The sequence below is a fragment of the Myotis yumanensis genome, unplaced genomic scaffold (genome assembly GCF_028538775.1).
Source record: "Myotis yumanensis isolate MYYU_CA2020_CCGP unplaced genomic scaffold, mMyoYum1.0.hap1 SCAF_8, whole genome shotgun sequence".
NCBI classification, from domain to species: Eukaryota; Metazoa; Chordata; class Mammalia; order Chiroptera; family Vespertilionidae; genus Myotis; species Myotis yumanensis.
In genome coordinates this window covers 22,035,843-22,058,555 of record NW_027223759.1, presented here as the reverse complement: position 1 = coordinate 22,058,555, position 22,713 = coordinate 22,035,843, and the positions used below count along the sequence as shown (strand labels likewise).

At 42.7% G+C, this 22,713-nt stretch overlaps 1 protein-coding gene across 2 annotated transcripts in view; it reads left to right on the top strand.

Moving 5' to 3' along the window:
- The window catches only part of NHEJ1 (non-homologous end joining factor 1), a 75,798-nt gene extending 53,447 nt beyond the window's left edge, over positions 1-22,351 (top strand). For both annotated transcript variants that reach the window (XM_070423318.1, XM_070423319.1), the window contains exons 6-8: positions 19,764-19,881; positions 21,017-21,135; positions 21,758-22,351. In XM_070423318.1, the coding sequence (XP_070279419.1) occupies positions 19,764-19,881; positions 21,017-21,135; positions 21,758-21,832 (312 nt within the window). In that variant the 3' untranslated portion in view covers positions 21,833-22,351. The remainder of the gene's footprint in view (positions 1-19,763; positions 19,882-21,016; positions 21,136-21,757) is intronic.
- The last annotated feature ends 362 nt before the right edge of the window (positions 22,352-22,713 follow it).

Here is a 22,713-nt window from a genome sequence, read left to right as displayed (position 1 = left end):
TTGCTCAGAAACCTGGCATTGCCCTGAAGATACTTCTTTCTCTGCAGTCTTCTCACAGGATGGCTGTATTCCCTCCCCCCGCCAGGTGAGGTGTGTCTTCCTTGCTTCTAATTGCTGCTTTCTCACCATTCTCCTTCCTCCCTTAAAAAGCCTGGTTTTGAATCTATCACCCAGTCCTCTTCATTGTTGTAATGCACTGACTCTGAGTCATTCCCACTCATTTCTTGAGGACTTTAGTTCCTGACTCACTGCCACTTTCTCCAGTTTTCTCTGGTTGTCTTGACTTCTGCTCTGTCTCATTCACTGATTTCTGTGGGCATGCTCTAGAACAGTGGTTTTCATCAAGGGGAGATTTTGCCCTTAGGGAAAATTTGGCAATGTCTAGAGACTGGCATCTAGTGTAGTGGATAGCATCCAGGGACATTGCTCAGCATCTAATAGTACACAGGATGGCCCCCCATGACAAAGGCTTGTCCAGCCCCAAGTGTCAGCAGTGCTGCTGTTTAGAAACTCTGCTCTAGAATCTACTCTAGACCTTGTCATCACCAAAACTGTAACCCCCCAGAAAGTTCAATTTTACACATCCTCCTTTCCAACCACTTCCTCCTCTATTGTTCCTGCTCTCTCTCTACCTCTACTCAACATTCCCTTAATCCCACAGAGACCTGCAGTTAGTTCATTGATCTTACCCTCCTTTATTGTCCTGACTCCTTTGATGTCCTGCTTCCCTTCCTTACCCAGCTTCTATGATCAATCATTATAATCATTTCCTGCATTGACACTTGATTCTACTGACCATCTCTTATGTTGTGTACAGTTAAATCCAAATTTTCTACCTCTTCCATACCTGCATATACAGTCAAACGTAGTCAGGAAAAAACAAACACATAACCACCAGGCTGACTAGTTTCAATTTAAATTCTTGAACGTGAATCTCAAATGTACCCTTAATACTGCCAGGCAATCATAATATTTCCCTAATCTATTAATTTTCTGATCATTCTACATGACTTTCACACCTTTTTCTCTTTCCTCAAGTCCCTGATACCTTAACCTTACATCCTATTTTGCAGGGGGGAAAAAGAAAAGTCAATCAGAAGTGAACTTTAACAGACCATCACTTATATTTACTCTAACATCCATTCCCTCATACACTGCTTTTCTACCTGTTACATAGATGAATGAGCTGTCTGTCTGTCTGTCTGAAGGCAGTCCCTCCATTTGTGTATTAGATTCCATGTCACCTATCAAAGAATTCTATCTGGTAATTCTCCTCTCTCTAACTTTTTCTTCCTATAGCCTTATCTTATTAATATACAAATGTGCTATTATGTTTCCCATTTAAAAAATCCTCCTCTTGATACCCCAATTTGCCCACCAGTGACTACCCTACTTTTTTGCTCTCTTTACTACAAAACTTCTTACAAGAGTTGTTTATTTTTATTATGTTCCTCTCTTCCAGTTCTCTCTGGTTCTCATCTTATCTAGTCTATAAGCAGCCTTTTATATAGTGGTCATATAATGCTCCTACTTTCTTTTTCTTCTTCTTCCTCCTCCTCCAATTCCTCCTCCTCCTTTTCCTTCTTCTATATTGTATTTGGAATTGACAAAACATTTGGAACTGAAAAAAATCATCCTACAGATAAAGTTCTAAGCACAGAGTCTGTCCCCAACCTTAAAGTTTTACATCAACTGTACAGAACAAAATTAGCAACAAGTAATCTTTGGCACTAGAGTGGGTAATTCCTTAGCTGTTCATACAATATCCAAACAGCACATCACATGACACTAGATTGCTGGTTAACAGTTGAATTTTACATTTAAGTTACCTTAAAAAGTTGGAAGTCCTAGCTTAGTTGGTCAGTATCAGTATACTAACCATAGCTAACAGTGCCTAAGGTAGAGACTTCTGTGAGAGGTTTATTAAAGAAAACACAACTGAGAGTACAATAAAGAGGAAGATTTCCAATCATGGAAGCATATAGCCAAATGTCTTTGTTCAACAAGCCAACCTTTGAAATGCAGAACTCTTGCTTCTTTAATTTCTGTAGTGATTTTGCACAGGAGTAGAACTTTCTTCTGTTTGGACTTCTGGATTTTAGAATATCTCAGTAATGATGTTAACTGATTTTGGGTTGTGCACATTCCATGTTAATAATCACCCAGTCCTTCATGACACACTTTCTTCATTTGGCTGCCAGAGCTGTGTACCTTCTGGGCTTTATTTTCTACTTCCTGGTTACTTCTTCACAATCTCCTTTGCTGATTCCTTCTTTTCTGCACTAACCTCAGGGCTCAGTCTTTGTTCCTCTACTATTGTCTACAAACATTTACTCTGTTGGTGATTACATTCAATCTCATGGCTTTAAATACCATCTTTACACTTATATCTCCAGCCCAGACCCTCCCAAATCTCAAACGTGTGTTTCCAATGCTTGTTCAACATTTCCATTTGAAAGTCTAAGAAATATCTCAACCTCAACATATTCAATCTGAACCCTGATTTTTCCTCCTCTCCCTCTTCACATACTCCACGCATACTTCCCCTATAACTTTCTCCTCCTCAACTGATGACAACTCCATTCTTCCACTTGCTTGGGTTAAAACTTTTGGAGTCATGTTTGACTCCGTCTTTCTCCCATACCCCACATCCAGGGAATTCTTTTGGCTCTTCCTTAAAAATACAGGCTTTGCCACTGCTTCTACAACCTTGATCTGAGCCACTATCATTTCTTGCTTAGATGACTGTAGTTGCCTCCTAACTTGTCTTTGTGCTTCCTCCTTTGCTCTCCTAAAGTCTTTTCTTAACTTGGAAGCTGGAGTGATCCTTTAAAGTTCTTACAAAAGCCACCTCGGTAGTTAGACTCAATGGAAATGAGAAAGGAAGAAAGCTGATTAGGCCAAGTGTTTCCTTAGCCTTTCTTTGTATCCACTGTCCACTCTCCCTTTCTAGCTAGGGACCGATACAGTCTTTCACATCCCTGGTCAGCCTTTTCTTTAGATCCTCCCTTAGGTGCTCTTCTCCTCTATCTAGTGGCCTGCGGGGGACGGGATGGTATTATTCCCTGGTATGGGAATCAGAAGGAATACAATTCCTCTCTCACTCTCTTCTGTTTTGGTGGGCTGGAGGGCCGGAGCCTTGACAGATAATGTTTTATTATCAACAGGTGTTCAAGATGCCCTGAAACCAGAGCCTAGATTTGGTCCTTCCTTCATCCCCTCACCTGGAGATGAACCCTGGAGTAGCTGCTCTGTTCCCTAGGGTCAGCCTGGTGTCAGGGCTGCCTGTTCTCGCCTTCTAAGTGAGCCTGAGGATAGGGGTTAGCAAGTCTGTGGGAATCTTTTTTAAAAATATATATATTTTATTGATTTCAGAGAAGAAGGGAGAGGGAGAAAGAGAGATAGAAACATCAATGATGAGAGAGAATCATTGATGGCTGCTTCCTGCATGCCCCCTACTGGGGATTGAGCCTGCAACTCAGGCATGTGCTCCTGTCTGGAATCAAACCCGGGACCCTTTAGTTCGCAGGTTGGCGACGCTTTATCTGCTGAGCCAAACCAGCTAGGGCAGTGGGAATCTTAAACCCACAAAATTATGGCGTCCTCTATCAGTTAGGATATTCTAAATTAGGTAATCAGGAATTCTCTTCTCTTCAGTACAACCTAGATCCAAAAGAGTGTGTCATGTACTGGACCTATAAATGATCTGGAGTTTTGAGTTTCAGTACCATAGACAGGAGAGAGAACAAGGAATGCATAAGTCCTGGCCTGAGGAGCCAGAAGTCTCAGGAAGCAGCTTTTAGCCTCAAGCCGTGTTCACGTTCATGTAGAATTTCCTCCTAATCAGACCTGTCTTGACTCCTCTGCAGACTCACACTTCTCTCCTTCTCCAGCCCTTTTCTCCCACCACCCACCCCCCTCACTACCCTCCATAGGGCCACCACACTCCTGCTCTGAGTTGAGGTCTGACTTGAAGTCTATCTTTTAACCTCAGGTTTTTTTTTCTCCCTGTATTTCATTTTTTCTGATATCTCTTTAATGTCTTGTTGGACCTGCTTAATTTTCCCTAGGCACTAGATTTTAGAGTCATCTTTGGACAATTTTAGGTTACATCCTTCTGCTACCTCAGCCATGGATTAGGCAGGTGCCCTGTTGTGAATGAGTATTTTGAGTTAATAACTAGCAATTGACCTTCTAGCATTTCAACTTCCTAACCCCACAAACGCCAGTCTTCTTGACTTTCTGGAAAATGACTTGATATCCAGAATGGTGTTTTATCCCCCTAGAACTTCAGACTCCTTGGAATCCTGCGCTTCTATAGTCTGGAGAGTGTGTCCCTCAATGGACTTGTGGTGCTTGGACTTCGGCAGTCAAGCGGATGTTGTGTTAAATAATTTTCACTTTTTCCTTTGGATGTTTGATTTGGATTTCACTGTTAAAAAATATATATTTATTTAAAAAATATATATTTTTATTATAAAATATTTAATACATATAAAAATCTATGAGGTATATAGGATAACAAAACACATTATGTACCCATCACTCAATGCATTTTAAAACACGTAATTAATAGTAATATTCAATCCCTATACCCTGACTTTCCTGTATGCCCTCAGTGGGATTACAAACAGTGGGAAGAGCACTGGACAAAACTACTGTGGCACTAGCAGTATCTGTGATTTTGTCACCAAAGAAATCACAGATATTTTCCTATATTTTTATAGTTGCTGGGGATATCATGCAATGTAGTTTATGCTCATCACTACTTGAAATATGATAGTTGTTAGAGCCACTACTAGATCTTGTAATTTAATGTGTCAATAAAGAAACACATGTTATTACAAATTTGTTTTTTAAATACTTGGATAATGGCATTTTAATTAATTGGTTTATTTGATAATGCTATCTGTTTTATTTTATGCATTTAAAAAGGACCCAGAGCCTTCACCAGATTGCCAGAGGAGTTCATAGCATAAAAACAACTAAGAATCCATGCTCACGACTTTCAAGTCACATGACTGATGGAGAGAGTCTGGTGTAGGGATTGAGTTTTCTTGGATCAGGTGTCCATCCGCCATGTAATTTTCTGGGGCTGGGGGATTATGGTCACAGATCTTCCCTCTCCCTCATCTTGCCTTTTCAAGGAGGGCTATGGGGGAATAGGACATACTTCCAAAGAAGGGAGTTTTCCGGAATTGGCCACCTTAGTTTATCTGTATTCATTTTTATTTGATAAAGAGAACAATTTTCTTTCATAGTCATCCATCTAGAAAATATGTGCTATTGATCATCAAAGGAACCAGGAAGTAGAGTGTAGATATATCAATATGAATTTAGAAAGAGCCATACTGATGGCACTAAGTAGCATTACTGTATTGGTTTGGTAAGAAAACATAGTAGTGATTAGAATAATAGCAAAGTTTCGATGTTGAATGAAAAAAATATATTTCCCTCTCGCCTTACTCAGGATCATGGATCCCGGGAGAGCCACTCTTCCACACTCATTTTCTCCAAATTATAGTATTTTCCATGTTGATTATGGAAGGGCTCAGTGTATTCATCTAAGATTTGCAAGTCCTTACACCAAGAGGACAACATGACCCTACCTGCTCAGAGAGGGGTGAGGGAGAGTAATGCCGAGATTAATGCTGGGGTTGAGTTCAAATTTGAGCAGAACGTCCAGAGAATCTCATTTTCCGATAACACTCTCACACAGATTTAGTTGCAGAACATCATTTCCCACATAACACTGTTTCTCCTTGCCAGCTCTCCTACAGGCCCATCGTTAATTCTGCTTGACATGGCAGCAGTGATTTGGGCTGAGGCTATTAGTTGGCTGGTTCCTGTGGATTTGCCTTCTGTTTTCAACCCAACATGCTATTCTGATTTAATGGACATACCTTGACCCCATTCCCACCATCCAGATATACCCCATGGTCTTGCTTCTGTTTGCTGCCAGTGCAGATTAAAAACAGGGAGTTTGGGGGGTAGGGCCAGGAAATCCCTGACAAGGATGAAAAATCCTGCCTGCTTTCTGCTGTTCTCTCACAGTAGACTGTGCACAGACCCCTATCATAGAACTGAACATATTTTGCCGAATGCACAATCATTCAGTTATTTCTTTGGACCTAGAACAATCTGGCTTAGAGATGTCTAGTGATTCTTGAATGAATAAATGTATTTGTTTTTGTAGCTTGAGACTTTTCCTCTGATTCTATTTTCATGACATTATCTCCTGTTATTAAGCAAGGACTTATTCTGTGTGTGTGTGTGTGTGTGTGTGTGTGTGTGACACACCCTTTTCATTTAATGAATTTGAAGCAGCTTTTTCAATAATCCTTTGACTTTTGTTATCTCCCAGTCCTAAAAAACAGTGTCCCTTTGATGTATCCTAAGAGTTCACAATAGAATATACTTACTGGCGACTAATTCAGCATTCCTAGACCTCAGGCTGGCTTTAGCAGGAAGTACCCTTTGGGGTGAAGTCAGGCTGAATGGTCTGAGAACCTCAGGGCACTGACATGGGAGGGTGTGGTGGGCTCAGCACTTCCAGGTCTAGTTATTCCTTCCCTGTGGGTCTTTGGGAGACTCTCATCAACCTGCTGCCCCCACCTCCCCCAGCTCATACATCCCTTGCTTGATAGCAGCTGCTCTTGCATGCCTATATGAAGAGCTTTATAAGGAAATAACTTGCAGAAATGGCCCTAGTTTAAACTTCATTGGGCTGTGAGCATGGGGTTCCAGGACTGCAAAAGGAAGAGCCAAGAAATCCCCAGTTTCAGCCTTTTGCTTTTTGGACTCAGTGAGAGATTGTCAACCTGGGGCTCATATCCACCTGGCCTAGTCAGAAGAGGGGCCTCCACTAGAATTGAGATAATCTTCCACCACAAAGCTTTGCAGCAAGTATATATACCATAACATCCATGAGGGCAGTGGCCATGTCTGCACCCCCAAATGGAATTCCCAGCACCTACTTCAGAACCTGGCACGTAGTAGGTACTTGGTAAACATTTGCTAAATGAACCTGAACTCCAGGAGCTCGCAGCCTAGTGGAAACAAGTAAACAAATAAATAATTGAAAAGACAGTCATTCTGAGGGAAAATAATAGAGTGCAATAAAAGAGCAAACACTTTAGATGACATGGTCAGGAAGAACCAAGCACTTGAAGAGCAGGGAAGATAGTATTATAGGAGATGCCCTTAAGCCCCTGGCCAGTTCATGGCAATGCTGAGGAGGCCGTCTGCATGCCTATTTATCTAGATTTTTGTAGGCTATTTATAGAAAAAAAGAAGGGTCTACTGTTGATTCATGGTTAGTCTGTTCACCGCTGCCCCCACCCCACACCGTTCCTTACATATCCAGCTTTGTTTTATAATGCCTTAGACCTAGTGTTATTGACTGGGAATCAAAGGCTCTAGTGTGTGCCTGGCCATGAAGAACAATTATTTGTTTATGTGTCTGACTCCCTCGCCAGACTATGAGCTCCTTGAAGGCAGTGAACTCCATCTTCTCCTTAGGACACAGCACGCTATCTGGCCCACTCAACAATCTTGTTTAATGATTGAATTAATAATAACAGTTACTATTTATTGAGTGCTTTCTATGTGCCAGGCAGTCTAGTGACACTTTACATGCATTATCTCATTTAATCCTCATCCTAAAGAGAACAGTTTCCCTCGTCACTTACTTCATGGTGTTATTATTCCCATTATACAATTGGAGAAACTGAAGCTTAGAAAGGTAAAGTAATGGACTTGGGATTTGAGCAGTTCAATTCCAGAGCCTACACAGTTTTGCTTAAATAAAGTGTGTTTTCTGGTTGCCTTCAAGTAGCTGAGATTGATTGGAACTTTCAAGGGAAAAGACTTAATGTGTTACATACATGGTCTCTTTTAACAATCCTCACAACAAGCCTCATTGAAAGGAATTATTTTATTCATTTACAGAGAGAAAATTGAGGCTCAAAGAGATTAAGTTAACTTAGCCAAGATCATAAAGACAAATACATAAGTGGTGGACTTTTTTTCAAAACTAGTCCCATGTGACTCTACCTCCTGTGCTCTGTCCCCATTCTATGCTAGCTACCATCACTCGTAGTCGCTAGGCAGTAATCTGCTCCACTGACTGTGTTTAAGTCATTCAAAAGTTGTCCAGGCCTGTTGGGAGCCAGAGAGTCTATTTCTGAAAAAAGGGAACAGAATAGAGAACAGGAAGAGGAAAGGGGGAGAGTGGAGAGTTTATCTTTTTAAAATCCTTTTTCAAAATTGAGAAATAATTCACATACCATAACATTTACCAAAAAGTATACACCGAAAGTGTCCAATAGTTTTTACAATAATAAATGGTTTTAAAATATTCACAAGTTGTGCAACCATAACTACTATCTACTTTCAGAACCTTTTCATCACCCCCAAAAGAAACCCTGCACCCATATGCAGTCATTCTCCATTCCCCTTCTCCCCTAGCTGTTGGAAAACACTAACCTACTTTCTGTCTCTATGTGGATTTGCCTATTTGAAATATTTCATACAGATGGAATCATACAATATATGGTCTTTTGTGCCTGAATTCTTTCTCTTAGCATTATGTTTTCAAGGTTCATCCATCAAGGCAAGTATCAGCACTTCATTCTTTTTTAAAAATATATATTTTTTTATTGATTTCAGAGAGGAAGGAAGAAGGAGAGAGATAGAAACATCAATGATGAGAGAGAATCATTCATTGGCTGCCTCCTGCATGTCCCATACTGGGGATCGAGCCTGCAGCCTTGGCACGTGCCCTGACTAGAATTGAACTGTGACCTTCTGGTTTATAGGTTGATGCTTAACCATTGAGCCACACTCACTGGGCAGTGCTTCATTCTTTTCTATGACAGAATAATATGCCATTATTTGGCTATCTCATATTTTGTTTATTCATTTGTCAGGTGATGGGCAGTTGGATAGTTTTCACTTTTGGGTTATTATGAATAATGCTGCTATGAACATTTGTGTGCAAATATTTATTAATCCTTACCCAAGGATATTTTCTCCCATTGATTTTTTAGAGAGAATGAAAGGGAGGGAGAGGGACAGAAAGAGAAACATTGATGTGAGAGAGACACATCGACTGGTTGCCTCCTGCATGTGCCTCAACTGGGGCCAGGGATTGAGCCTGCAACCAAGATATGTCCACTTGCCTGGAATCGAAACCATGACCCTTCAGTTTGCAGGCCAACACTCTAACCACTGAGCCAAATTAGCTAGGACATGTGTGCAAGTGTTTGTATGAACATATGCTTTCAATTATTTTGGGTATGTATGCTTAGAAGTGCAATTGCTGGGTAGCATAGTAACTCTACATATAACTTTTTGAGGACCTGCAAAATTGTTTTTTATCATGGTTTATCTTTTATTAATAGTCTTTTATTAATTGAAATATAAGGTACATACAGAAAAGTGCCCATTTAATAAGCATATAGCTTAAAGATTTATTTCAAAATGAGCATAGCCATGTAATCAGCACTCAAATTAAGAACTAAAAAATTGTCAGTACTCAGTATATACCACCTCTAAAGGGTAACCACTCTTCTAACTTCCAACATGATCCTACCTAATAAAGAGGGAATATGCTAATTGACCCTCACACCATCGCAAATATGGCGGCGCCCACAACCAATAAGAAGGGAATATACTAATTGACTGCCACGCCCTCAAAGATGGTGGCACCCACAGCCAATAAGGAGGGAATATGCTAATTGACTGCCATGCCCTCAAAGATGGCAGTGCCCACAGCCACAAGATGGCTGGCAGGGGAGGGCAGTTGGGGGGAACCAGGCCTGCAGGGGAGGACAGTTAGGCATCAATCAGACTGGCAGGGGAGTGGTTAGAGGGTGATCAGGCTGGCAGGCAGGTGAGCAGTTGGGAGCCAGCAGTCCCAGATTGTGAGAGGGATGTCTGACTGCCAGTTTAGATTGGGCCTAAACCAGCAGTTGGACATCCCCTGAGGGGTCCCAGATTGGAGAGGGTGCAGACTGGGCTGAGGGACACCACCACCTCCCCCGCCCCCAGTGCACGAATTTCGTGCACTGGGCCTCTAGTAGATTAATATGCCTATTTTGAATTTCATACAAATGGAATCATATGGTATATACTCTTTTGTGTCTGATTTCTTTCACTCAACAAAATGTTTATTAAATCCATCCATGTAGTGTGTAACAGTACTTTGTTAATTTTCTTTTTTTAAAAAATATGTTCTTATTGATTTTAGAGAGAGGGAAAGGGAGAGAGAGAACATGGATGAGAAAGAAACATCAACATCTATGGGCTGCCACCTGTACGCCCCCTACTGGGGATCGAGCCTGTAACCTGGGCATGTGCCTTCAGCAGGAATCAAACCAGTAACCTCTCAATGCATGGGTTGACACTCAGCCACTGAGCCACATGGGCCAGTGTAGCATAGGCTAATTTTCATTTCTGTATAATATTTCATTGTAAGACTGTACCACAATTTGTACATTTATGTTGGATATACAGGATGGAGCAAAAGTAAGTTTACAATTGTGAGTATGCAAAACACAGTTTATTCTTGTATTATTTATTAATTATTATATCATTTTCCATATGGACAACTGTAAACCTACTTTTGCCCCACCCTGTATACACAAGTGAAATGGTTGTTTCATAGTTATGCATATGTTTAGATTTAGTAGCTACTTCCAAAGTGACTATATCAATTTATACTCACACAAGCAGTATTATGAGAGTCCTAGTTGTATCATATCCTTGTCAACACTTGTGTTGTCTTTTTCAATTTAGCCATTATTTTGGTTTTGATTTCCCTAATGACTAATGAGGTCCTGTACATTTGCATGTAAATATTGGTCATTTAGATATGACCAAGCCTTTTACTAATTCTCTGTTGTGTTGTCTTTTTCTTATTGATTTTTAATAATTCTTCATATATTCTGGAAACAAGTGTTTGTTGGTTACATGTATTGCAAATATTTTTCCCATTTTATAGCTTACTTTTTTTGATCTTTTGTGTCTTTTGATGAACAGAGGTTCCTAATTTTATTCTTTTCACCTTTTTTTAAAACCAGAACTTTTCTTTTTCTTATTTTTCTATTATAGTTTACATTCAATATTATTTTGTATTAACTTCAGGTGAACAGCATAGTGGTTAGAAAATCACATACTAGCTCTGCCCAGTGTGCTCAGTGGTTAGAGTGTTGGCCTGTGCACTGAAGGGTCATGGGTTCAATACCTGGTCAAGGGCACATGCTTGGGTTTCAGGTTCAATCCCTAGCCTGAATCGGGGCATGTGGGGGAGGTAACCAATTAATGTGTCTCTCTCACATGGATGCTTCTCTCTCTCTCTCTCTCTCTCTCTCTCCCTCCCTCCCTCCCTCCCTCCTTCCCTTCCACTCTCTCTAAAAGTCAGTGGAAAAAATATCCTCAGGTGAGGATTAACAAAAATGAAAATCATATACTTTATAAAGTGTTCCTCCTGATATTTTCTTTAAAAAAATTTATTGATTTCAGAGAGGGAGAGGGAAATAAAAACATCAATGATGAGAGAGAATCATTGATTAACTGCCTCCTGCACACACCCCCACTGGGCAAGGAATCGAACCATGATTTCCTGGTTCATGGGTCGATGCTCAACCACTGAGCCACACTGGCTGGACCCTCCTGATATTTTCAATACTCACTTGGTACCATACATAGTTATTACAATAATATTGACTATATGCTATACTTTACATCCCTGTGACTATTTTATAACTACCAAAATCCTTTCACTTTTTTCACCCAGTCTCCCAACACTGCTTCCCTCTGGCAACCATCAGTCTATTCTCTGTATCTATAAGTCTATTTTAATTTTGTTTGTTCATTTATTTTGTTCTTTAGATTCTACATATAAGTGAAATCATATGGTATTTGTCTTTCTCTAACTGACTTATTTTACCTAGCATAATACCCTCTAGGTCCCATCCAGGCTGTCACAAATGGTAAAATCTCATTTTTTTAATGACAGAGTAATATTCCATTATATATATGTACCACAACTTTTTTTATCCACTTGTCTATTTATGGGCACTTGGGTTGCTTCCTTATCTTGGCTATTATAAATAATGCTGCAATGAACATAGGGGTGCATATAGTCTCTCGAATTAGTGTTTTGGGTTTCTTCGGATATATACCCAGAAGTGAAATCACTGGGTCATAAGGCAGCTGCACTAATCAGTGAATAGTAGCTGCACCAATCTGCATTCCCACCTTCAGTGCATGAGGGCTCCCTTTTTTCCACATCCTCACCAACATACTTGTTGATTTATTGATGATAGCCATTCTGATATGTGTGAGATGGTATCTCATTGTGGTTTTAATTTGCATTTCTCTGATGATTATGATATTGAGCATCTTTTCATATATCTATTGGCCATCTGTATGTCCTCTTTGGAGATATGTCTATTCAGATAGAGGTTCCTAATTCTAATGTAGTCCAATTTATCTTTTTTTTTTCCTGTATGATCTGTGTCCTGTTAAGAAATCTTTACCTACCTAAGGTCATGGAGGTCAGGCCTTGATCACGTGTGTGCGCGCGCGCGCGCATGATGTGGTATATCACCCTATAGAATAAGATGTTGCCGGGTGGAGAGGACACTGTGTCACCCTACAGGGAGCAGGCAGAGTGGGGTCAGGGAACTCATGAGATCACAGCCTCAGTGGGCTGTGTTCCCAGCTGTCAAGCGTGTAATCTGGTGTGAAAGAGAATCCCTTTGGTGGTAGATGTTCTACAGAGAATACTGCTGGGTCCTCTAAATCACCTTTGTGCCCTCCAGACCCAGCTGACTGTCCTCTGTACTCCACTGAAACAGAAAAGAAAAAAAAAAGGAATGGCACTTACGTGCTGAGCTCGTGGCACAGGGCAGGGATCTGAGCGCTCAGAGCCAGATGCCTGCCTTGGAGCTGTGTGTTTCTTTTTGTTACTAAATCTGATGCTTTTTCCTTTCTGCTTTCGACCACATTGCTTCATTTCCATTTGGGAAAAAGATGGTGAGGTAGCTGGGTTTGAGAGAAGTGCAAAACTATCATTCCGACTTACCCTCCCCCCCCCACCCCAGGCTGGTTGGAGCCCCCTTCCTGAACCAGAGCCGACAGGAACTGCTTGTTCTCCTTGGAGAAGGAGGGGGGAGAAAAGAAGGAATGAGAGTTGCTACTGCACTTTCTGAGGGCCTCTGAGGATCCGTCCCCCCAGGAAACCACTTTTGTCCCCCCAGCCCCTTTGCTGCTGTCAGTTGCTCTCCAGACTAGAAAGCCCTGGTTTGTACTGTGCCTGGGTGGGGCTTCGGGACAGTTAGGGCTCTGGCCCCCGAAGGGGAGGGGGTGCTTAAGGAGTGAGCAAAGGGTCACAGCTTAGGCTGTACCATTTGCTTGTCACCTTGAGAAGTTCCACCTTGTCTAGCAAAACCTCCTTTCAGAGGCAGCCACCACAAAGGGCTCTTATGAGAGCAGCGGCCCCTGCCCCCACCTTTACTTCCACTCCCTTTGCCATTATTTTTCTTTTGGGGCAGAGCTGAGGGGCCTTCCTGCTATGGCTTTGAGGGGCTGTACTTATTTTAAAAGCAATTTAGAATCTAGAGCCTCCCCATACCAGAGATTCATTTTCCTGATTTTCTGGTACCATTGGAGGATATTCAAGGGGTTAAGTCAGCTTTCCTTCTCTGGAGGGCATTGTGTCTTTTCCTTCTTCAGCCTCTTGCGCTATTTGGAGATTTAAGGAAGAAGGTGAGAGCTAGCATCTAGTACGACTCAACTCGACCTCAGAACAGGGACCAGCCTTCCTCTGGGGTGGGTGGGAGGGAGAAATGGGGGTCTCATTGGGTGATTCTAAAAGGCATCAGAGTGAATGGTTCAGTGTATGTGCTGGAGCTCAGCTTCCCGGGTCTCTCCCCTCCCCATTCTGCCACTTTTTAGCTGTGGGCTTGGCCAAGTTACTTAACCTCTCTGAGCCTTTGTTTTCTCATATACAAAATGAGAATGATTTTAGTGTCTAACTGATAGGGTTACTGTGGAGATCAATTGAGATAATGCATTAAATGCTTAGCCTAGTGCCTAGGACTTCAAACGCATTCCAAAGTGTCAATCTTACCAATATCATCCAAGTGTTCCGTTTGGACCTCTCTATATTGTTTTTCTTCCCACCTTTCGTCTCTTCTGACTGTGTAGTTCAGGGCGCTAGGTAAGTCTCAAATGGAACTACAAAAACATAAATAATATAAGCAAAACTGGTCTTTTATCTCAAATTGTTTTAAACTCTGCACCTATCTTATCTCCATTGTATGTCCAGCACCATGAGAGAGAGTGAAGCAGCAAAAGTAACCCATTTTGGTAGGCAGTCACAAAGCAAGTGAACTAATGATTTGACTAGATTGCATATATGCATGCTTGAGTGTATGTGTACATGCCTTCATCCATCCTCCCACCTTGTTTTAAAAGGGTGGAGGGGTGAATAGACTATAATTAATTTGCAAGTTTCAAATACAAGATTAAGTTCAGGCCTCTGTTTTTCCTTAGCCGAGCCCAGCGTTGAGTGGGTGGTGCTCAGGAATCAGAGGCGGATGGGAGAGCATGCAGAGGTCAGTGGCGGCAGGCGGAATGGTCAGGGTAGGCCTTGTGCGGCACAGACCCAAACAAAGCTAACCCAGACCAAACACAGGAGCAGTGTCAACTGTCTCGTCGACTTCACATACGATCTTCAAGGGCAACGTGCCTTGTATACTTAGGGTACTGTGTTCTCTCCCAAATCACCAAGGTTTGTGCTCAATGAACTGAGAGAACAGAGGGGTATTCTGTGAGGAATAAAACAGAGGGACTCCTCGGGGTTGGATCTTGCCCGAAACTCAGAAACAGCTCATCCAAGTGAGATGCTGTGCAAATATTTGAAGTGAGAAGAAGGGAGAGGGAGACGTTTTTCTTTTAAAAATCTGAACATCACCACCATCTCTCTTTCTTTTATCCTATCAAAAACCATTTGGCTGTGCCCTGGCTGGTGTGGCTCAGCTGGTTGGAGCATTGTCCTGTGGCACTGAAGGGTTTTGGGTTCGATCCCCGGATCGATGTTTTCTCTCTCTCTCAAATCAGTAAAACATATCCTCGAGTGAGGATTAATAAAAGAAAAAAAAAAAGAAAACATTTGGCTGTTAACTATTTGGATAACATATCTGCAGGTCCTGTTTTTCTACTTTCAAAATAGTCTTTATTGAGTGTGTTACTTTAAAATGAAAATGCCAGCCCTGGCCGATTTTGCCCAGTGGTTTGAGCGTCTGCCCTCAGACCAAAGGGTCTCAGGTTTGATTCCTGGTGAAGGGCACATACCTCCGTTGCAGGTTAGATCCCCAGCCTAGGCCATGGTCGGGGCACGTGTGGGAGGCAACCAATCAATGTGTCTCTCTCACATCAATGTTTCTCTCTCTCTCTCTCTCTCTCTCTCTCCCCCTCTCTCCCCCTCCTCCCTCCCTTCCACTCTCTCTAAAGATCAATGGAAAAGTATCCTCATGTAAGGATTAACAACAACAACAAAAATGTAAACCAGATCATTTCACTCTTGTTTATGAACTCTAATGGCTTCTCATCTTACAGGGGGAAAAAGCTGATAGATTTCATTATCTCACAGTTTTAAATAAATACAGTTACATGTGGATACCTACCATGCTCTGATATAGGGTGACCATTTAATTTATTGTCCAAATTGGGCACTTACAAGAGAAGAAGAGAGCTCTATTAACAAACAATAAACATAAACTGGAATGGACCCAGATATGTGGATCATACTCTCACTTCCATTTAGGTCTTTTAAAAATGTCACCTGTACACCTGAAACTAGCACAAAATAAGGTTGAATGCAAACTATAGTTAAATAAAAATTTTTAAAATGTCACTTTCTTTGACCTGTATTTAAAGTTGCAGTACAGTCCTGCCCCTGTACCATTATGCTTGTGCGGATTTATTTTTCTCCATGGTGCTGTCACCATCTTGATCTCCCCTCTCTAGAATGTACACTTCAAGAGGGCAGTTTTTTTTTTAAGTCTCTGTTGTTCAACATACTATATCCCCAGCATCTAAATCATCCTGAACACTGTAGGTGGTCAGTAAACATTTGGTGAATAAAGTACGAAAAGAGGTCACATGGATGTAGCAGAAAGACTAGAAAGGGGAACCTAGAGAAGCTTCTGAGTCCTCATCGTTGTATCAGTTTGGAGCCCAGGAAGCCTTGGCAGGCAGTTGTATTGTAGAGAAACAAAAGGAAATCCCCACAGGCACAGCCTTACTTCAGAATGCAAAGTCCTTTGCAATCTGGTGGATATGAATTAGCCTCCTGGTCTCATTTCCCCTGAGATACATGTGTATAGCCTTTGTGCCTCAGAAACTTCTAGCACGTTCACAGTCTAACCTTGCAAGGCTGACCTTGATGTCCCCATCTCCGAAGCTTTCTGAGGACTCTCAGTCAAGATTCGTCTCCTTCTCTGGTTCCTATTTCCCATTGTTTATAATTCTGTTATAGCATAACACTATGAAAAAAATGTATCTTCATACATATCTCCCTCTCTCCCTTTGAGGCAGGGACTCTGACTCACTCCTGTTCCGAGGAGGGGAGGACTGATGCGTCCATTTCCCCGCCCTCAGTCCTGCAGAGCTTGGCACATGGTGGAGTCTCACCTTTGCTGAGTAGCATTGATTCTGGTTAATCAGATGAACACATTATACAGTAGAACATGTTACACAATATTCTTCCCCTCCCCATCCTGGGCAGTGACCCGCTTTGTGGCTGGTACACCTTGCTCCTGGCTCAGTCATACTTAGAGCAGGGGGCACTGCTATTTGCTTTTCTTAGTCCTGACTCCAGCATTCTCCCTTTGATCTCCACCACCCGCCCCGGCTTGCCCCTGCCATTGTCCTGGGCAAGGAGCTAAAGTTTCTCCTTCCCAGACTCAGGCCTCTCTGCCCCTCTCTCCCCTAGCACATTCTGCAGACGCTGCCCAAGGAATCAGTGATGACAGGGAATGGCTAGGGAAAGATTAAGGTTGTGGCTTTTCAGCTCCTGAGGCTTCCAGGGAGGGCCAGCTGTCTTTTTTTATGTGTTCACTTTCCTGCGCCCCCCCCCCCCCCCCTCCCGTCACCACCGTCACCGTCACCACTGTCACCGTCACCGGAGGGAGCTTGTTCCTGGGCTGGATGAAATATATAAGCAGATGATCTGTGATGTGAGGGACTGAGGGTTGTGATCCTGGGAAAGGCTATATTTCCCTTTTTTAAAACAATGTTTTATTTTATTTTATTTTATTATTGATTTAAGAAGGGAAGAGAGATAGAAACTTCAATGATAGGAATCATTGATCGGCTGCCTCCTGCATGCCCCCTACTGTGAATCTAGCCCGCAACCCGGGCATGTGCCCTGACCAGGAATCAAACCATGACCTCCTGGTTCACAGGTCAACACTCAACCACTGAGCCATGCCATTTTAATGCAAATTCTGCTATTCAGAGAAGTAAGTAGAGTAGTCGTTATATTTATGGGCCCTGAAGTCTGACTGTTTGGATTCTAACCCTGTCCCGTCACTTAATAGCTGTGGCTTCCTCGGGGAAATGGGACATACTATTGCCGACCATGTTCATTTATGCACAAATAGTTATTGCTCCCCTACTATGGGCCAAGGAAATAGCAGTGAATAAGACAAAATGGTCTAGCACATAGTAAATATCAGCAAATGGACCAATATTCATTTCCTAGTCCTTTGGCAGCAACTGTATCACCAGATCTCTCTGAGAAGGGGAAGGATAGAGGGAGGGCTAACATATAGGTTCTAGATTTGGACTCAGGTCCAGGACAGCGCTGGCATTAGTGGCCTCTCAGTTCTGGCACTTCATTTTGAGACTAAGTACATGAACTGGCTACAGATCACCTGGGAAAATGGATGAGTCTGTTTAGTTCCATAGAAAGGCAGGAGGAGATGACCGTGGCTGTCTGGATTCTACCTAGCCCATTTGTACAAACAGTACAGTGCCAGCCAACCTGTGTGTGGATGACGCAGAGAGGCCGCATATCTTGAGCAAAATGGAGATCCTAGAGACCTGAGGTAGAAGGGAGGGCTCTCTGGCTGTGGAGTAGAGGACCTTCTCGGGGAGGAGGTGGCTTGGGGATTGGAGAGCTGAACCTGGAAGGAGAGGAAGGTGAGGTGGAGGTGTGTGGCTTGATAGTCGGCCTTCCCTGTTTCAGTTCTTTCCTCTGATAATGATGCAGAAGACAGCTGTTTTACTCCTAGTGTGATGACTGGCTGGAGTAAAGTTTGTACTCACGGCTTCTGATTCATTGTCTGTGGCTTTCAGTGAAAGTCCAAGACTAGTATAATCTTTCTGGTGGGAATTGGGTTAGAGTAGAAATGTATGTTACGTTTCCTGGGATCACCAGGAAAGTTTTTCAGCTGCCACCATAAGATAACTGTGTAGTCTTTGACTATAGTTCACAATTACTTCACTACTTCTCCTGCGATCTCTTCCATCTTTCTCCCACAGTGCATTCTCAGAAATGAATGTCCTTATAGCCCAGAGAAAATGCCCTTGACAAGAGCTATGGGCCAATCTAGGATTTTTGGGTTGGTTCCCATATGAGCTGCTGGCATGGCTTCCTTGGAGACCTGCTAACTTGGCTGGGAACCATAACAATTTGCATGCATAGAGATAGATGAAGTAGTTCTGGGCCATTTCCAAGTTGCTTAAGTGCAGCCAGGTTTGGGAACACCGGATACCATACTCTTTCATCTCGTTTTTATTGCTCTTTCTTCAGTCTTCAGCATTATTTCACTTCAGTTCAGCCAATATATGAAAGTCAAACTAGGCAAAGCATTTTGCTATGAATATAAATCCACATAGTTCATTCTTTATTGAAGGAAACATAAATATAATGTGATTTTAACAATGTTTTTCAACTTTTTTTCATTATCACCTCCCTAAGGAACCTTTTAAGACAGTTTTCCCTAATCACTCCCCTAGGAAATCTTAATACCAAAAGGATACCAAAATTCTGTTTATGTTTATATGTATCTGTGCTTTAACTTTAAAGAGTAAGATTGTTTTCACCCCTCAAGAACCAATTTTCACCCCCTTGGGGGCAATATCTGTCATGTGAGTTCATGGATTATGACAAAGCACAGTGGGATTACAGTAGGGAATATAAAATGTCAGTTTAGCCTCCAAAGCTTTGTAAACTGTTTCTCCCATCGCCTCTGACGGAACATCATTACTCCATAATTTTTTCTTGTCCCGCAGTCTGTCATTCCCCTATTGCTGTCACTTCCCTATCCTGGATCCCATCTCTCGTCATTTTTCTCTCTAGTATGAAGGGTTAGGAGTGAATTTAATTAAAATAGTAATCTGTACAGCTCAGGGATAATTTAGGGACAGTGATTTCCTAAAACAGTCTTCTAAAGATCATCCCTTTAGAAGAAAGAGCCTAGAGACCTATGGGGTATTAATGGGAAAACGTAATAGATCAAAATATTGGGGGAAATAAAAATACATATTTGGAAATTGCCTTTCAGAGGAGAAGATTCTCCAAGAGTCCTATGTATTGGTCCCATAAGGCTTGGATATGGGTGCCCTCAGATATGGATCTGACTTCTTTATGTGAATTCTTTTGGGGTTGATGCCAGTGGAATATCAAGTCCCTTTTCTCTAGATACATTGTAATCAATGACCGCATCTCCTCTCCCCTATAGAAACTACCAGAGGCATGCAGTGTTGGTGATGGGAGACCCTTTGTCACGAATCTACAAAATCTGTATATGGCAGTCACCAGACAAGAGGTCCAAGTGAGACAGAAACATCAGGACGCTGGTGAGTAGCTCCAGAGGAACTTGGTCTCCTGGGGTTAAAGTTAGGGTCTAGGTTTGTACAGTCCAGGTCTGTGGTAGCTCTAGCTACTTGTGACTATTTAAGTTTAAATTAATAAAACTTAAATAAAATGAAAATGTTATTTTTACTTGCTCTAGCCACATTTCAAGTGCTCAGCAGCCACTAGTGGCTACAAGTTGGACAGCGGAGATACAGACCATTTCTATCACTGCAGAAAGTTCTATTAAACTGATCTAGGCACTTAGGAGAATTAGTAAGAGAACCAGGAATCTCTGTGCCTGAGACATGTCAGGAAATGTGTAGAACAGTTGGCTATTTTGAGTCAAGGAAGCTCTTTTCCTACCTGGTAAAAGTGGGCCTGGGGACTCTTCAGAGTAGAAACAGGGCTTTTTGAAAGTCAGCTGGAAGTTGCATATGTGGCTACTTTTGTCTATTTATATATTAACTAGAGGCCCGGTGCACAAAATTTGTGCATGGGGTGGGGGTGGGGGGTGGGAATCCCTTAGCCCGGCCTGCACCCTCTCGAAATTCAGAATCCCTCTTGCAATCTGGGACCGCTGGCTCCTAACCGCTTGCCTGCCTGCCTGATCACCCCTAACCACTCTCCCTGCCTGCCTCATCGCCCCTAACCACTTGCCTGCCTGCCTGATCACCCCTAACCACTCTTCCTGCCTGCCTGATTGCCCCTAATCCCTCTGCCTGATCTCCCCTAACCACTTGCCTGCCTGCCTGATTGCCCCTAACTGCTCACCTGCCTACCTGATTGCCCCTAACCACCTCTTCCTGCTTGCATGATGCCCCTAACTGCCTCTGCCTGCCTATCTGATTGCCCCTAACTGTTTGCCTGCCTGCCTGATCACCCCTAACTGCTCACCTGCCTGCCTGATCACCCCTAACCACTTGCCTGCCTGCCTGATCACCTCTAACTGCCTCTACCTTGGCTCCCGCTGCTGTGGCTTCATCCAGAAGGACAGGATGTCCGGAATGATGTCCGGGAGGTTGTTTGGCTGTCCGGTCTAATTAGCATATCATGCTTTTATTATTATAGATACCAACCCTGGCCTTTGTCAAAATGTCTGGTAAATTCTGATATCTTCCTTGATCTTCCTGAGTTTAGGAGATCCTCAGACCTCAAGTAGTGCCTCTGCACAAGGAACTGATAGCCAACTTCTGAACCAGCCAGAAGAGCCAGTTTCCTCAGCACCATCTCTCCCAGTGCCTGACAAAGAACCCACAGTGAGTCCCGAGCAGCTTCCTGGATGGTGTTCTAAGTATTAGAGAAGTCCATAGCCTCCAAGTCTGTAGTCCCTGGAATTGCCACCTAGTTGATGCTGCTTTAATAATATTGGGGGATATTTGTCACCAGGCTTCCAAACTGTGGCTTTCTAGATGCACCTTGACTTCTTTACTATATTAGCCACTTCCAGTGATGGTCTGTGAGGTTATTCCCTGGAGAAGGGATATATGTGCCTCCTGCATAGGGTCTTTTTTTAAAAAAAGTATTTTTTAAATTGATTTCAGAGAGGAAGGGAGAGAGAGAGATATGTATAAACATCAGTGATGAGAGAGAATCATTGATCGGCTGCCTCCTACACGCCTCACACAGGGGATTGAGCCCGCAACCCAGGTGTGTGCCCTGACTGGGAATCGAACTGTGACCTCCTGGTTCATAGGTCAACTGAGCCTCGCCGGCTGGGCATCCTGCCTAGGGTCTTTTATCACATAGACTCCAAAACACTGTGTCAACCACCTCAAGAAGGCCTCATCCTAATCAGAGCCGTAGGAGGAAGAAAGGTCCTTTCCTAACTGAAGTGGTCTGTTCAAAACCCCTATTAATTTGGGTTGCCTTTTTCTCTAGGGTACTTTAGGCCCTGTGAAGAGACCTCAGCTGTCCAAGGTCAAGCGGAAGAAGCTAAGGGGGCTCTTCAGTTAAGCCACTGTCTCAACTGCTGAGGATGGACCCAGAGAACAGTTCCTGGTGCCACCTTGAAAGGAGCTCCTGGGGCAGCAGGAACTCTGACATGGTTACATCATCAGAGGCTGGATCACTGAAGTTCATATTCACAGGCCACCTGAATGAGTGCTATTAACTGACAGAATCTTGGCTCCACCCATTGGGCATTGGCCTGTCCCAGTGGAAGCCAGTCTCTGGGAATCCCAAACCTTCCTCTCTTTTGGTGGAGGCTCTCTAGACCCACGACCCTACCATGGACTTTAGGTGTATAGAACAAGTCAGCAAAAAGGCACAACATGCTTAGGAAGCCTTGCCTATCTTTCCCTAGCCAATTCCAAGTGCTCCTCAGAGACCCACTTCTCTCTTTAGCTTGGAACAAAAAGCACTCACACTCCCCTGCTTTTGAGAGTACTTGTTCTGCGGAACACATTACCCACTTCATGTTACTGGATCCCACTCCACTGTTGTCTCTTAATAAAGTCTAGGCCCTTAGTCCAATCATTTGCTTCCTCATATGCTTCTCTACGGTGGCTTGTGCTAAGCCTTCATGTGGGAACTTTGAACTTGAGAACTGTTTCCATGGTGGGCACAAGACGGTGCAGATTGCTTATGCTCTCCTTTACCTAATTGATGTGGTGGTGTTTTTTTGTCTGTTTCCAAGGCATAGACAACAGGTTAAACTACAGTAGGGCCAAGGTAGTTTCCCACTGGAATGAGACAAAAAGAAATTTTACCTTCCCATCCTTTGCTCCACTTCAAATAACGTAGTAACTAGAAGAACTAGGAAAGATAGGATGACAGGGAACAGGAAATAGCCACAGGAGTTCTCGGGGACAACATAATTGACCTAGGGAAAGAAT